The 16,597-nt window shown below is 41.6% G+C and overlaps 1 protein-coding gene across 1 annotated transcript; it reads left to right on the forward strand.

The window, feature by feature from the left end:
* The first annotated feature begins 261 nt into the window (after nt 1-261).
* pcare1 (photoreceptor cilium actin regulator 1) lies at nt 262-16,144 on the forward strand. Its single transcript, XM_062041728.1, has 2 exons — nt 262-3,896; nt 12,304-16,144. The coding sequence occupies exons 1-2, from the start codon at nt 607-609 to the stop codon at nt 12,425-12,427; spliced, it is 3,414 nt and encodes a 1,137-aa protein (XP_061897712.1). The 5' UTR covers nt 262-606; the 3' UTR covers nt 12,428-16,144.
* The last annotated feature ends 453 nt before the right edge of the window (nt 16,145-16,597 follow it).

The following is a 16,597-nucleotide window of genomic DNA, read 5'->3' on the forward strand; positions in this document are numbered from 1 at the left end:
TACACCAATATTCCTCTTCGTGTGTTTGACATATTTGGCTGCTAAAGCTAGTTGTGATTAAAGTTAGTTTACTGTAATTCATTAAGATGACTTGATTTAGTTTATTTTGCTGTGGTAATGCTGCCCTGTGATAGATATTTTGGTGCCAGACTATAAAAAGCCAGCTGAGGCCAGCCCTCATTACCCAAATGAGCTTATAAGCTTACAAGTAGGTGAGTTTTATATGCTTTAACGTGACATATGTACATGCCGAGGGGTTCACAGAAAGCCTCACTAATCCCTTCAGCTGTGTGTCCTTTGTCAGGTACTCAGTGATGTCTTTCTGAGGACAGCCACGCTACAAAACATTTCAATAAACATGGCCAGCAAACTCTGGATTTACTTTTCCAATCTATGAAATGTTAACACAAATGGATTTATCAATACTCTGGTATGGTTTTTTCTTCATCGAAAGAGAAGTCATCAGATTCAGCTGTCTCTGCCATTTGAAGGTAACAGCTACAGGGGGTGGCTAAAGGACCTTGGAAATTCTCTGCATCACTTACTCCACCGTTTACCGTTTTGATGGTATCGGTGTGAAAAACTTGTAAGCTTAACATTTGGAAAATGGGATGTTCACCATCCAAAGGTAATACATTTGGGACTGCGGGCTCTTTGAAGAGGGGAAGAATGCTGCCCGCTGTACCTCCAGAGCAGCCTAGAGAAGTCAATGCCAATCATATTTCTGCTGGATCTATTAAAGACAGGAAGTCTATTGGACAAAAACAGTTATTTCAAGAGGATCAACTGCTGTTATCACAAGAAGATACACGTGTGACTGTGCCTGCCACAGAGGTATTAAACCCGAATACATTGACAAGTCAAAGAATAGATAACAGCAACATGATGCAGAAAAACGTAAACATAGGGGACAAGCAGGAAGTCATTGAGAAAAAGGCAGGCAAAAAAACAAAGAGGATTTCAAGAGGTATGAAAGTGCTGAAAAGGAAAGATAAAGAGATGCAGAAAATTGATTTCCCAGAACTTCTGGTAAAAGCTCACCAAGCTGCTTATGCCTTTTTAAATCCTAGCATAAACAAATATGATGATGTACTTGAACTGCTGGAAAAAGCAATGCAAACTCAAGCCTTTCTACAGCCAATGGTTTCTTTTCTGGCATTGCGCTATGAAGAAATAATTCAGGTTCTGGAAGAAATTGTTGATGAAGGAGAAAAAATGCTTAAAGAAAATGGCGAACATCTTGCTTGGCCAAGTCAATTGAAAAACCTGTCATCTTCTGCACCTCTAAAATCACGCTCTGCTATAGAGACCCCACCGGATTTGTTGCAGCAGCTGCTTCAATACACCACACAGAGAATGCAGAATGTGAGCCAGACTGTTGGAGGAATTGGGGACTCTGCCCTGCAGGAGGCGGTGGAATACTTCTATTCTGTCTCAGAACTTTTAGAGGAGAAACTGAAAGTCAAACGTGAAGTTGAGACTAGGATAATGCGACTGTCATCCCGCATTGAATTGGCATCTCTTCGCAAACTTGGGCCAGAGGACTCTGCTCTCTTTAGCGAGGACAGTGGTATTGGGGCTGAGAGTGAATCCCTTGCTGGATCAGAAGGGCATCATAGGCGTGTGAGTTGTGAATCTAGTGGAACCAACAGAACTACTCCAATAAGTCATTTGGCATACACCTCAGCAGGACTGGCAAGGAAAAAACAGGCGTGTCAAATAAGTCCAAGTGCTTCCCTTACTTCACTGACCTCATTAGCTTCTATGTGCACAATGATGGCTAATATGCAAGGTGAATCATTACAAGGATCAGTCTCTTTAGATGATGGCGAGGAAGATGATGAAAATAAAATGGATGGAGACATTGGAAATAGACACGAAGGGATGAGAAAGCAAATGACTTCTCCACCGTTAAATTGTGAACAACAAAAACCATTACGCTTACCCTCCAAACGTATAGAGAATCCTAAAAACGTAGAAATGACCTTAAAAATGAAAAATGCTATGAGTGGTAAATTACAGTTTCACCAATCAACAAGCGTTGTTGCCAAATCCAAGGTAGCAGGTAGTCCAAAAGCGGTGAGAGAACAAGTGACTTATGAGGCGGGGCCAACTCTAAAAAGATCTCAAACAACAGTTAGAAGAGCAGTAGTCAAAGCAACCCCAGTGGTGGAAGAGAGACGTTCCCGTTCTGTTGAATCTTTGCGCAGCAAATGTGACGATCCCACTTTGCTTGAACTGGAAAAGTCTCAGAAAAAAATAAGTCAGAGGTTGCACAAAATAGCCAAAAGCAAGGAGAGTGTAAAGCAAAACTCAAAAGCAACACAATCCAAACAAAGTCATAGAACATCACCAGCAGAGTCTCCGAGAATAAATCGTAAGCACCCATCTTTGGAAAAGGATGGCAATCTACGAGACAAGGCAACACTTACAAAGCGCATCACCAAATGTCAGGAAGCTGCCACCAGTATAGAGGAAGACGATAAGCTGAAAGATCAGACAACATTTAAGGGCCCTTTTAAAGCTACGCCACCTCCGAGCCCCCCTGCATCACCAAGACCCACTTCAAGTCTGTATAAAGGCAGGAATTCTGTCAGAAAACTCATAGATACTTTCAGTCAAGGAATAGAAGATATGGACAGCTCTGATATTGGACCACTTAGGGGTGTACGGAAGTGTGGTGTTCCAGTGTTGCCAGGTTTAGGAAATGTCACAGCTTTTCTGAGCCCGGGGAAAACCAGTTGTAGACCTGATAGAACACAATGTGAGAACACTGATTATTTAGATTTGGATAGTCTTCCTCCACCCCCACTAGAAGTGTTAATGGACAATTCATTTGAAAGTGCTGGTGTAACAGATGCTGGAACAATCAAACCTGTAAAATCACCTATGGCAAAAAGGACTGGACTGTCACAGCGACTACGGGCCTCAGGTCGATCTGTAATAGTGCTACCAAGCAAAGGTGATGTGCCACAATGTACAAAGGAAATTTCCCCAGCTAAAGTAGATCAAGTCATAACATTCCAGACAAATGTCAGTCAACCAGATGTTCAAGGTGAGCTTGACCCAGTGAAGGAAATAAATTCTACTTTGTTGCTGCAAATTAGAAAAAATAGATACCTTAAACACTCTTCCCACTCACAGTCGGAAAAATCTTTAAAAAATTATGAAGTAACAAGTCAATCTACCAGTCAAAAAGATTCAACAACTATACAAGAGGATGACAACCTCTTGATGGCGGAAATAAACTCAACATTGTCTGAAGTGCCTCCCTCATCGTCCGCCAGTAGTCAGTCACTTGCCACTCCAGCGCAGTCAAAGGGTCGAGTGTTGCCATCCACGCCTTCGACTAAAAGGACTACTCATCGAAGACTTCCTAGTCCCCACAGTTTCAAAAAGCCACCAACACCGCCCTCTTCAGCCAGTCCCCCAGTTACCAGAAGACCTACTACTACACCAGAAGGTCACAAGAAACTTACCAGCTGGTCCGTTATGAAGACTATGAATTCAAATGTTTCCTCCTCATACCCATTCAAAGCACCATCACCGCCTGCTTCACCAAAAGTTCAAAGATGGTCAAGAGAAAACAGCACAGAAGACTCTACTCGGTTGATCAGTAATGCACGGTCCGTCTTTTGCCCAATTTCTTCATCCTTGTTTGAGGCCAAGCCTTGTACAACTCCTCAAACGACTCAAGCCTGGACGTCTGCCGGAGGCTCTTCTCTATCACATACTTGTGGGAATCGTGGCAGGTTTCCTATGTATGTCCCAGGCCCCCGACATTTTATCCAACGAAGCCATTCAGAGAGAAGATCAAGTTTAAACCTTCCACCTCAATCCCCAGGCTTCTCAGTTGCTGAGACTTGTGGAAGTGAACCAGCTATTTGCACACAGGGGTAAGTATTGATAGCTTTTATATGTAAATCCCAAATCTGAATCCAAAATCCAAAATTGTCAGTTTAAGTTGGTACCTCATGATCAGGGGCCTCATGTGCAGAGAGTTGCGTGGCTTTCCTACTAAATATGGAAAATGGCTTACGGCAGTAAAAATCAGATGTATTAAAGTGTTCACACACACAAATCTAAGCACATTTGTTTGTTACATTGCAATCTACTTGAAATTGACCGCCGACGTCTGCGTGGTTGGCACGTCCAGACCACGCTCAGCCCAAGCCCCCTTATAAATACGCAAGTCATATTGAAAGTAGACATGTGACTGAGAACGGCACGCGCTGCCCAATTAGGACTCAGTAGGAGCTGCTTCTTTCTCCAGCTACAGAAAACAGCACACAGGCTAAAAAAACAATTGGTCGGGCATCAACAACAAAGAAAGTGAAGTAAAAGATGCCGCACGGCATGGTAACTGAAGCCTCAGGTGTGTCTGGGTTTAAGTCCAGCTGTATGGAGTTTGTATGTTCTTCCCTTGCTAGCATCGGTTATCTCCTGGTATCAAATCCAGATCTTTTTTTTAGCAAATTAACTTGACATTGTTTTTAATTGTGGAGGGAGAAAAACCCACAAATGCATGAAGATGCAATTAAAACTCCACAAAGAAGTCAGGTGCTGAGAGTGGTCTATGAAGTCCAACAGGAAAGTGTATTTAATTTTGAAGAAAAGTAATGATTTTTGATATTTTTACTATTTTCCCCCTATTTTCCCACTGAAGGCCAATTCACAAAGCTATTGTTTTATTGCCATATTGTATTTGGGAAATGTGGGCTTTTTGGAGGTTTTTTTGTAGTATGAGTAATAGCGAGTGCGCAGAGAAACTGTGAAACTGTATGCATGCAGTGATTGTTTTGTATTTCAAAAGCCTCTTTTGAGGGATTGGTTTTGACTCAATGCTCTTTAGGAATATGTATTGAGGTTGATGATGAGGATGATGGTGCTAATGATAATGTATGCCGTTGTAACTGCAACTATGACATCAACTACACCCCTCTCAGTAGTTGAATCTCTAACACCTTGACCCTGTTTCTCATGTACTGCAAAACAAGGCAAAGCCATTTCCCCAGCAACTTTCATAGCTTTTTCACATAATTTTCAAAACAAGCCGGGTACACTACGCTATTTAAGCAATGATTAACATTAACATTGTCTTTTTGACAAGGAAAGGACACATACATTTGAAGAAATGCTTGAAAAGTGCCTTTATTGCACTCAAACCAAAAACCTGGCTGCTCTACAGCCAACGATGCATAATACATGAGAAAAAATACTCAGGCTTGGCCAAGAAGAAAATATCTGCTGGTACACGTCTTCAACGAAATGCATCCCTCAAAAAAGACCCTTTTTTCCACCCATGAAATGATCAGTACAATACACACAAGCCAAAATGTTATGACTATAGCTCCTGGAGCACTTTGCAGCAGAACCTCTGCATATAGAAAACCCAAAACCAGTGAAGTTGGCATGTTGTGTAATTCGTAAATAAAAACAGAATTCAATGATTTGCCAATCCTTTTCAACGTATATTCAATTGCATAGACTGCAAAGACAAGATATTTAATCTTCGAACTGAAAAACTTTTTTTTTTTTTTTTGCAAATAATCATTCATTTATTTATTTTTTTAAATTTTTTTTTTAAATTTTTTTTTTTTAATGTCCTGCCCAGCTTCTCGGGCAAATCATATAGCAGATGCAGATGCCCATATCGGCTGTTCAGATTTACTTTACAAAAGAGAAGTGTTGCCTTACTTGTATTTTGACTTTATTAAATGTATTTATATTATCATTTGGTGCAGCCGGGCCGGAGCAGGAGGGGATAGAAAGAGAGAAAAAGGAAGACAGAGGGGGGAATTGTGGGGACAAGAGGGGGATTAGACAGAAAGACAAAAACAACAACAGCAAACACAACAACAACAACAACAGAGCAACATCAGCAAATACGACATGTACAAATATGATGGTAAAAGTAATAGCAAATAAGCAGTTAGCGAAAATAAAAAAAATAATACAGAAATGACAATGAGCATTATTACACTAAAAATGGAGCAATATGAATACCAATAGAAATAGTGCTATTGATAATAAACAATACCAATACTTTACCTTTATTATTCAACATTACAATTGTTCAAATGCAACAATACATATACGTAATGATAACTTGAGATACGAAAGAATGCAGAAAAATGGAGGGGAAGAAAGAGAAGCAACCTACATTAACCTTGTAGATTGTTATAGTAACAATAGGTTAAGCTTTGTCAGTGTGCCATGTGTTATACCCAGTTTACCCTAGGGCAACAACGTTACTATATGTTTGATGAAACGTGATTATGTGCATGAGTGTATGTGTGCATATGTACTTGTATATGTACAGTATGTGTATATGTGTGCTTGTACAGTGAGTGTATATGTACAGTATGTGTATATGTGTGTACAGTGAAAGTATATGTACAGTATGTGTATACAGTATGTGTGTTTGAACAGTGAATGTATATGTACAGTATGTGTATATGTGTGTTTGTACAGTGAATGTATATGTACAGTATATGTATGTGTGTGTTTGTACAGTGAATGTATATGTGTAGTATGTGAATGTGTGTTTGTACAGTGAGTGTATATGTACAGTATGTGTATATGTATGTTTTTACAGTGAATGTATATGTACAGTATGTGTATACAGTATGTTTGTATAATGAATCTGCGTTTGGATGTACGAACTTTGAGTGTGTAAATATGTACTGTATTTATTTGTATATGTATGTGGGAGCGTAGGTACCTATGTATGTCTGTATGTATGTGTGTGAGTATATGTGAATTTGCATGTACAATACATTCGACTCCCAGTGTGTGCGGGAGCCAGAGTACGGCCCCAGCCTCCCCGAGAGCCCATCCCACAAACAGTAGGTGTGGTGCCCAGGGAAGCAGGGGCCACCGCCCCCACGCAGCCAAGCCGGACAGCGACAGGAACCCCAGAGCCTGGCCCACCGCGCCGCCCACAAGGGCCAGCAGCAGGCCGCAGACAGACGCACCCGGCAGAGGACAAGGCACGAGAAAAGCAGGGGGCAGCCAGACCCCAAGCCAGCGAGAGACCACACCCCACACAGACAGAAAGGCGTGACGCCCCGCCCGAGGGGCCCGGAGACCCCCCGCAACTGGACGGGAAGACCGCCCCCGCCCCACCGGCAACAGGGCCCCCACGAGCCCCCCCCACCCCCGGAGAGCGCGGCGAGGCCAGCCCACGGCCACCCCACCCAAGCCGGCCGCCACAGGACCACCCAGCACGGGGCCACAGGAACCACCCACCCCACCCGCAGGGACCCCAACGATGGAGATGGAACAACCAGCAACCGCCCTGCCGAGTCCCCCCCCTGAGGTAGGGGAATAAATAAATAAAATAAATAAATACATAATAATAATAATAATAATATTAATAAAATATATTTAAAAAAATAAGAATAAATAAATAATTAAATCTATTTATAAAAAAAAAAAAAAAAGAATTAAAAGAAGATCACAGACATGCTGACACACAAGGTCGCTACCCCAACAACTGGCCGACTCGCAGCACCTCGGAATACCCTGCAGCACCAAGCTACCACAGTAGACGCAGGGACCAGACCCAGCAGGCGCCAACCAAGACGGGCACCCGGAAGGGATGGACGGTGGGACCCAGGAGCTCCAGACACGCAGTCCGGATGCAGTAGCCTGAGGCGCCGACCCCCACCCGACAGGCAGGCCCAGAACGTACCCCCAGAAATATACATACATATATATATACATACACATAAACATACACATGTACACATACACACACATACACATGCATACACATACACATATGTATACATACATACATACATACACACACACACACATACACATACATATACACAGTTTGTCAGCCCCGACAACCACCACGCGCGCGCGCTGCCACCACTCACAACATCAGCCACCCCCCTGCACCAGACCCAGCAGCCACGGGCGCCCACACCACAAACAAACGGCAGCAGAAACAGCAGCCACAACACCCCCAGACAGCCAGCACCACCCAATCAGATCAAAGCGATAAAAAAAAAACCGCGACCGGCAACCACACGCCAACAGGATCACAGAGACCAGCCAGCGCCAGCCCGCCAGCAAGCCCAAACGCCAACACGCAAACAAGAGACACCAACACCCCCCCCCCACCAAAAGACCCCACCACCCCAACCCAAACCCGCACAAACACACCACCGCCCAAACAACCGAGACACAGTATCCAGACCAGACACGGGCGCCGCGCCGCCACCACATCAAGTCGCCAACAGAGACCCCACAGCGCAAGGTCGGGCCACACGGGCACGGACCCCACCCAACAGGAAGCGAGACCCGCGCGACGCCACACACAAATAAATAATAAGATTAAACAAAAATAATAATAATTAAAAAAAAAATAAAATAAAATAATAAAATGAAATACAAATTAAATTAAATTAAAAATAACAAATACAAATAATTAAATACAATAAAGTAAGTAAATAATAAAAATTATTTAAAAAAATAAAAAAAAAAAAATAAAAAAAAAAAAAAAAAAAAAAAAAAAAATTAAAAAAAAAAAAAAATATATATATATATATATATATATATATATATATATATATATATATATATATATATATATATATATATATATATATATATATATATATACATACATACACATACATACATACACACATACATATATATATACATATATACATATATATACATACACACATATACACATAAAAAATAATAATAATAATAATCAATTAATAAAAGCCTGGCAGGCCACCAGAACGCAGTCCCTGGAATCCGCGCCGGCTGACGAGGCAATGAGGGGTGCGCCGAACCCCAACCCCCCCACATGCATGTGTACAAGGCCCCCAGAGTGTCTACTGTGTAGTTAAAATTAGGAGGTCAGCCATTACAGCCGACCTCCAGTCCCTATTGATGCGTGTACTGTAGCGTGAGTGAGATATGTATGCTTGTGGGAACTAATAATGCGATTAAAATTGGGGGACATCAAGGTCTTGGTGGGTCCCAACCAAGCCGAGCCCTCCAAATCCTAAGTGTCTAATATGCAGCTAAGATTGAGGGATGGACGAGCAGGGGACAAGACAGGAGGACTGGAGCCCCATAGGAGGCATCCTCAACCCCCCGCCATGCCTCCCCGCAGGACAATCCCCCAAAGTCCTATATTTGTGTGACTGTGTGTGCTATAAGTAGGAGGAGTAGAGGGTCCGGACATCCCCCCCAGTCCATGCGGCCGACAACCAGGAACTACGGCCAGGAAGCCGCCCCCCCGCCCCCCACGGCCCGTGACCCACACCAGACCACTTTAGCGTGACGCCACGCGAGCCCACCCCCCGCCAAACAAAGCCAGCCCCCGTCCGCCCCAACCCAACCCCGCAGAGCCCATACCAGCAACCAAACGCAGAAAAACTGCACAGCCCCATGCCCAATGCAAACACCGCATCCCGGCCATCCACACAGCAACGTACCCATACGAGTTCCGGCCAGAGGATGGCGCCCCCCAACTGGGGAAGAAGTCAATGCACCCCGTTTGCACGCCAGCCCCCAAACCAGCCGGCAAGCCAACGCCAGCCAGCCCCCACAACCCCACAAGCGCACAGATACCAGCCACAGTCCCCCGACCACTCCAACCCAACACAGCGACGCCAACCGCCGGCAGTACCACAGCAACCATCACCACCACCGCCCGTCCGCAGTACAAACACCCGCGGCCGCCGAAACCGAAACAAAAAAAAGCGACCTACCACGTAAACCATAACAACGCACACCCCCAGCTACCACAGAGGCCACCAATCCACCTACCCCAACTCATCCACATACAGGCCGATTGATCCACCGGACATCCACACCCATACACACACCTACACATTCATACACGCATACATACACACATACACATATACATACATATATATATATACACATACATACACTTACACACATGCATGCATATACATATACACATACACACACACACACACATATATATACACCTACATACATATACATATGCACACATACACACACACACACACATATATATACACCTACATACATATACGTATGCACACATATACACACACATACATACATACACCAAAACAAAACAAAAACAAAAAAAATAAAAAATAAAAATAAAAATAAAAATAAAAATAAAAATAAAAATAAAAATAAAAATAAAAATAAAAATAATAATAATAATAATAATAATAATAATAATAAATAAAATAAAATAAACCCTTTAAATAAAAAAAATAAAAATAAACATGAGGCCTGGTTGCCAACAGTGTCCAGCGCCACCAAACCCCGCAGCCTTACCCGCACGTCCAGGCCCCCCCGCCCACCACCCACCAGGCACCCCATCCGGCAAAAAGCCATAAGGGCCCAGCCCCGCGCCCACAGCCGGCATGCCATGGCATCTCTGCAGGCCTGGTGCCGCGATCAACAATGCACACCGGGGCAGCGACACACACACATGTACCTACATACATACACACAGATTCCACTATACATACATACAAACGTACACACACACACACACACACACACACACACACACACACACACACACACACACACACACACACACACACACACACACACACACACACACACACACACACACACACACACACACACACACACACACACACACACACACACACACATCATTAATTTAGAATTCAATGGCAGCAACACATTGCCAAAAAGTTGACACAGGGGCATTTGTACCACTGTGTTACTTGGCCTTTCCTTTTAACAACACTCAGTAAATGTTTGGGAACTGAGGAGACCAATTTTTGAAGCTTTTCAGGTGGAATTCTTTCCCGTTCTTGCTTGATGTACAGCTTAAGTTGTTCAACAGTCCAGGGTCTCTGTTGTCATATTTTACGCTTCATAATACGCCACACATTTTCAATGGGGGACAGGTCTGGACTACAGGCAGGCCAGTCTAGTACCCGCGCTCTTTTACTATGAAGCCACGTTGTTGTAACAGGATCTTGGCATTGTCTTGCTGAAATAAGCAGGGGCGTCCATGGTAACGTTGCTTGGATGGCCACATATGTTGCTCCAAAACCTGTATGTACCTTTCAGCATTAATGGTGCCTTCACAAATGTTTAAGTTACCCATGCCTTGGGCACTAATACACTCCCATACCATTACAGAAGCTGGCTTTTCAACTTTGCGCCTATAACAATCCGGATGGTTCTTTTCCTCTTTGTTCCGGAGGACACAACGTCCACAGTTTCCAAAAACAATTTGAAATGTGGACTCGTCAGACCACAGAAATTTTTTACACTTTGCATCAGTCCATCTTTAATGAGCTTGGGCCCAGCGAAGCCGGCGGCGTTTCTGGGTGTTGTTGATAAATGGCTTTCACTTTGCATAGTAGAGTTTTAACTTGCACTTACAGATGTTGTGACAAACTGTAGTTACTGACAGTGGTTTTCTGAAGTGTTCCTGAGGCCCTGTGGTGATATCCTTGACACACTGATGTCGCTTGTTGATGCAGAACCGCCTGAGGGATCCAAGGTCGCGGGCATTTAATGTTACGTGCAGTGATTTCTCCAGATTCTCTGAACCTTTTGATGATATCATGGACAGTAGATGGTGAAATCCCTAAATTCCTTGCAATAGCTCGTTGAGAATTTTTTTTTCTTAAACTGTTCGACAATTTGCTCACGCATTTGTTCACAAAGTGGTGACCCTCGCCCCATCCTTGTTTGTCGCCCCATCCTTGTTTGTGAATGACTGAGCATTTCATGGAAGCTGCTTTTAAACCCAATCATGGCACCCACCTGTTTCCAATTAGCCTGTTCACCTGTGGGACTTTCCAAAAAAGTGTTTGATGAGCATTCCTCAACTTTCTCAGTCTTTTTTGCCACTTGTGTCAGCTTTTTTGAAACATGTTACAGGCATCAAATTCCAAATGAGCTAATATTTGCAAAAAAGTTTACCAGTTCGAATGTTAAGTATCTTGTCTTTGCGGTCTATTCAATTGAATATAGGTTGAAAAGGATTTGCAAATCATTGTATTCTGTTTTTATTTACGATTTACACAACTTGCCAACTTCACTGGTTTTGGGGTTTGTAAATGGAACAAAATATCAAGATTAATTCCAACTTGAAAATGTTACAGCAAGCATTGTGATGTGTGACCAACTGTGTTTGCGCTGTTCCAAAACTGTCAAAATGAACATTAAAGACTCAACCAAAAGAATACCAGGAGACACTTTTCTAATCCAAAATTGTATACCATGTTGCAATTAATAATTGTGTTCCTGTTACTTTTATAGACTAGATGATGAACTACCAAGAGAAGAGGAATCATGGGGAAGCCAGTCCAGCCTCAGATCAACTCCACTCTCTGCATCCTACCCGGATTTGTGTGTTGTTGGACAGGCCTTGCACAGGGACTAAATGGACCAATGACCAGTGGACCACTGGGATTATGGATTAACAGGTTTTAGAAAGGATTTAAAGTGATGATTCACCACTGGTAAGAGAGGAGTCTTTCTAGCCACCTTGAGGTTCTACTACACTTGGACAATGTCTGTATGAGCAAATGTGCATTTCTACATATTTATACATTTCAAGCAAATGCAAAAAAAGCAATCATGTGCTGACATAACCTGATTTATGAGTGTTTTCAAAGAAAACTACCACAAACACTCAAATTTGATCAAAACGAGGTTGAGTGATCAGCGATTCCTAAAAGCAACAACCTATTTCATATATTTTTGTAATAAAGATATTATTTTAGGCTACCAGACTTTCTGTTACTGTAACTGCAGGTTCCAGAATCCGCTGATTATAGGACCATTTTCTGTATGTCAAAACACTGTATATACCGTAATTAGTTTATAACCGATGATTGTTTTTATTTACATTTTCTGTTTGTCAAACCTCTTTTTGTACAGTGTAGTAAACTGTAAACAAACAATGTTCCTTGCATTTCATATTCATTCTGTTGACTCCATCCTTTAGAAATACTGTTTACTGGGGGTGCTGAGAAAAATCGATTCACATTCGAATCGTGATTAATACTTAATTTTATATAATATTTTTTAAAATAAATATTACATAATTAATAATTTTCTTTAGTTTTCTTTTAAAGGGGTCATATTATGATTTATTACCTATATTCGAAACATTTATTTGTGGTCAACATAAAACGTAATAATGGTTTGCAAATATTATATTTTACAGACTATCTTCAAGCCGCTTTCTGATCGTCTCTTCAGAAAGCACCGTTTTATGGGCGGTCTTATTTACGTGCCTCCACTTCGACTGTGTCTCTTCTCCTCGTCAGCCATGTTGTACTTTAGTCTGTTTTAGTCTTTATACTGACAAATATAAGTTAGAACCATAGACTTATTTGTATTAGAAATGGCAACAGCGGAGAATGCTGCCCCACAACAAGAAGATAGAGAAAATGAAGGATCTTATTGACTACAGGGTCGGACTACATAGGCGGACGAAAGCTCTTCAAAAATCTCTACCATATATGGAGGTATATTTACTGACGTCACTAATAGCAAAACGTCACAAGTTGGGTAAATTCCAAACGGCTCATTTGGAGGAAGTATAAAGGGAGGCAAGATTGTTTTATGAATCCCTCCGCCATGCTTCCATGGTTTGATTTCAAACTTTTGGGACTTATGTAGATCCTAAATGCACAAACAATTGGTTTTACATAATAGGTTCCCTTTAAGATTTTTTTTTACAAAGACCCTTTTTAGGCCATCTCTGTTCTTACTCGCTGCACATACACTTCATACATCAGCAGCCTAAAGGAGCTTGTGTAACCTGTGACTTGAAAAATTTAACTTGAAAAATATTTTTTTATAATTTGTATAACAAATAATATAGTACAATAATCAGTTTGAATCGAGACTCATGAGTGGTTCACGATCACGCGTTCACATCCCTACTGTTTACTAGTCACGATAAACTATTAAAATAAGTAACATACTTGGTATAATTCGGTACTGTTGAATTTGGACGCTGGAGCAGAGACAAACAACAATACATTGAAAACTAGGAAGATTGAGAGAAAAACTGAAGGAAGTGGACATAGCCACAACAGGAGAAAGATGAAAAATAACAGAAATGGCACAAAAGTATGATTAGGAACCTGAAATGACTCTGAAAAGATCAGGTAAAATTGGTAAGAACCAGACAAACAGCATAATAAAGAAAAAGGTCTTTCTGTCGCAGAGAAATTGTGTGTTATTGATAATAGAGGATTTAGGCAGCAATTAAATGACTGAATGATTGGACATTTAAGTAAATTTGGCCACGGTACTATGCATGCGATTATTTGGGGACAATCGCAGCGTAAAATGAGTATCAAAGCCCGCTCTGCAAACAATTTATTGGACACACTGAACATTTTCGACTTGCCGACATGATGTGAATGTTACAGACAGGCAGGCACAGCCAATACACTGTAACTGGTATTCAAAATAACAGCGTTGAGAATTTCAGTGACATATATCCTTTTTGTCACCTAGATGATACACCGTATACATTTTTCTGAAAATAGGATGTAGCTACACTAAGGCCTAATCTACAAAACCCAAAACCAGAGAAGTTGGCACATTGTATGAATCGTAAATAAAAACAGAATGCAATGATTTCCAAATCCTTTTCAACTAATAATAAATTGAATAGACTGCAAATACAAGATATTTAATGTTCGAACTGAGAAACTGATTTTTTTTGTTCCAAATAATCATTAACTTAGAATTTAATGGCAGCAACACTTTGCAAAAAAGTTGGCACAGGGGCATTTTTACCACTGTGTTACATGGCCTTTCCTTTTCACAACACATTTGGGAACTGAGGAGACCAATTTTTGAAGCTTTTCAGGTGGAATTATTTTCTATTCTTGCTTGATGTACAGCTTAAGTTGTTCAACAGTCTGGGGGTCTTCCTTGTCGTACTTTACGCTTCATAATGCGCCACACATTTTCAATGCGAGACAGGTCTGGACTACAGGCAGGCCAGTCTAGTACCCACACTCTTTTACTACAAAGGCACGCTGTTGTAACACGTGCAGAATGTGGCTTGGCATTGTCTTGCTGAAATAAGCAGGGGCGTCCATGAAAAAGACGTTGCTTGGATGGCAAAATATGTTGCCCCAAAACCTGTATGTACCTTTCAGCATTAATGGTGCCTTCACAAATGTGTTAGTTACCCATGCTTTGGGCACTAATACGTCCCCATACCATCACAGATGTTGGCTTTTGAACTTTGCGCCTATAACAGTCCAGATGGTTATTTTCCTCTTTGGTCCGGAGGACACGCGACGTCCACAGTTTCCAAAAACAATTTGGAAATGTGGACTCGTCAGACCACAGAACACTTTTCCACTTTGCATCAGTCCATCTTAGATGAGCTCGGGCCCAGCGAAGCCGGCGGTGTTTCAGGGTGTTGTTGATAAATGGCTTTTAATTTGCATAGTAGAGTTTTAGCTTGCACTTACAGATGTAGCGAAGAACTGTAGTTACTGACAGTGGTTTTCTGAAGTGTTCTTGAGCGTGATATGCTTTATACACTGATGTCGCTTTTTGATGCAGTACCGCATGAGGGATCGAAGGTCACTGGCATTCAATGTTGGTGTTTGGCCTTGCTGCTTACGTGCAGTGATTTCTCCAGATTCTCTGAACCATTTGATGATATTACAGACTGTGGATGGTGAAATCCCTAAATTCCTTGCAATAGCTGGTTGAGAAATGTTGTTCTTAAACTGTTCGACAGTTTGCTCAAGCATTTGTTGACAAATTGGTGACCCTCGCCCCATACTTGTTTGTGAATGACTGAGCATTTCATGGTAGCTGCTTTTATACCCAATCATGGCACCCACCTGTTCCCAATTAGCCTGTTCACCTGTGGAATGTTCCAAATAAGTGTTTGATGAGCATCCCTCAACTTTTTTGGCATTTGTGCCACCTTTTTTGAAACATGCTGCAGGCATCAAATTTCCAATGAGCTAATATTTGCAAAAAATAACAAAGTTTACCAGCTCCAACGTTAAGTATCTTGTCTTTGCAGTCTATTTAATTGAATATAGGTTGAAAAGGATTTGCAAATCATTGTATTCTGTTTTTTACACAACGTGCCAACTTCACTAGTTTTGGGTTTTGTATTAAGATCAAAATAACTGCTAAATAGTGTGTAAAAACTATGAAATTGCGAGTAGTAGAGTTGATGTTCTGCGGATGATCAACTAAGACTGTGTGTACAATTAACAAGTGTAAAAATGGTGCATCGCCTAATTCAAAGGACGTTTTTGCATGTTTACCGGCTGTCACCATGGAGACATTCATTTTCCTCCACATTTATGGCATCCTATGGTCCCACCTTTGGCGTTTCGTCATGTTGTTGACATGCAGACCATAAATATAATATGTATTACATTTTCTAGGCTTTATCAAAGCCCCATTTAAAAAACAAAACCCACTTTTAAAGATGCGCTCTGGGAGGCTCTGCGGTGTTGTGATGGTGCAAGAAAATTCAATTTGCAAGACGTTTTTTCACATAGGAGATATATTGTAATAATATATTTCTTACATGAAAAAATTA

Source organism: Entelurus aequoreus, linkage group LG03 (assembly GCF_033978785.1).
Source record: "Entelurus aequoreus isolate RoL-2023_Sb linkage group LG03, RoL_Eaeq_v1.1, whole genome shotgun sequence".
NCBI lineage: Eukaryota > Metazoa > Chordata > Actinopteri > Syngnathiformes > Syngnathidae > Entelurus > Entelurus aequoreus.

Coding starts and splice junctions, on each gene's coding strand:
- pcare1 (XM_062041728.1), top strand. CDS start 607: ATGGGATGTTCACCATCCAAAGGTAATACATTTGGGACTGCGGGCTCT. Junction 3,897..12,303: donor CCAGCTATTTGCACACAGGG/GTAAGTATTGAT, acceptor TTACTTTTATAG/ACTAGATGATGAACTACCAA.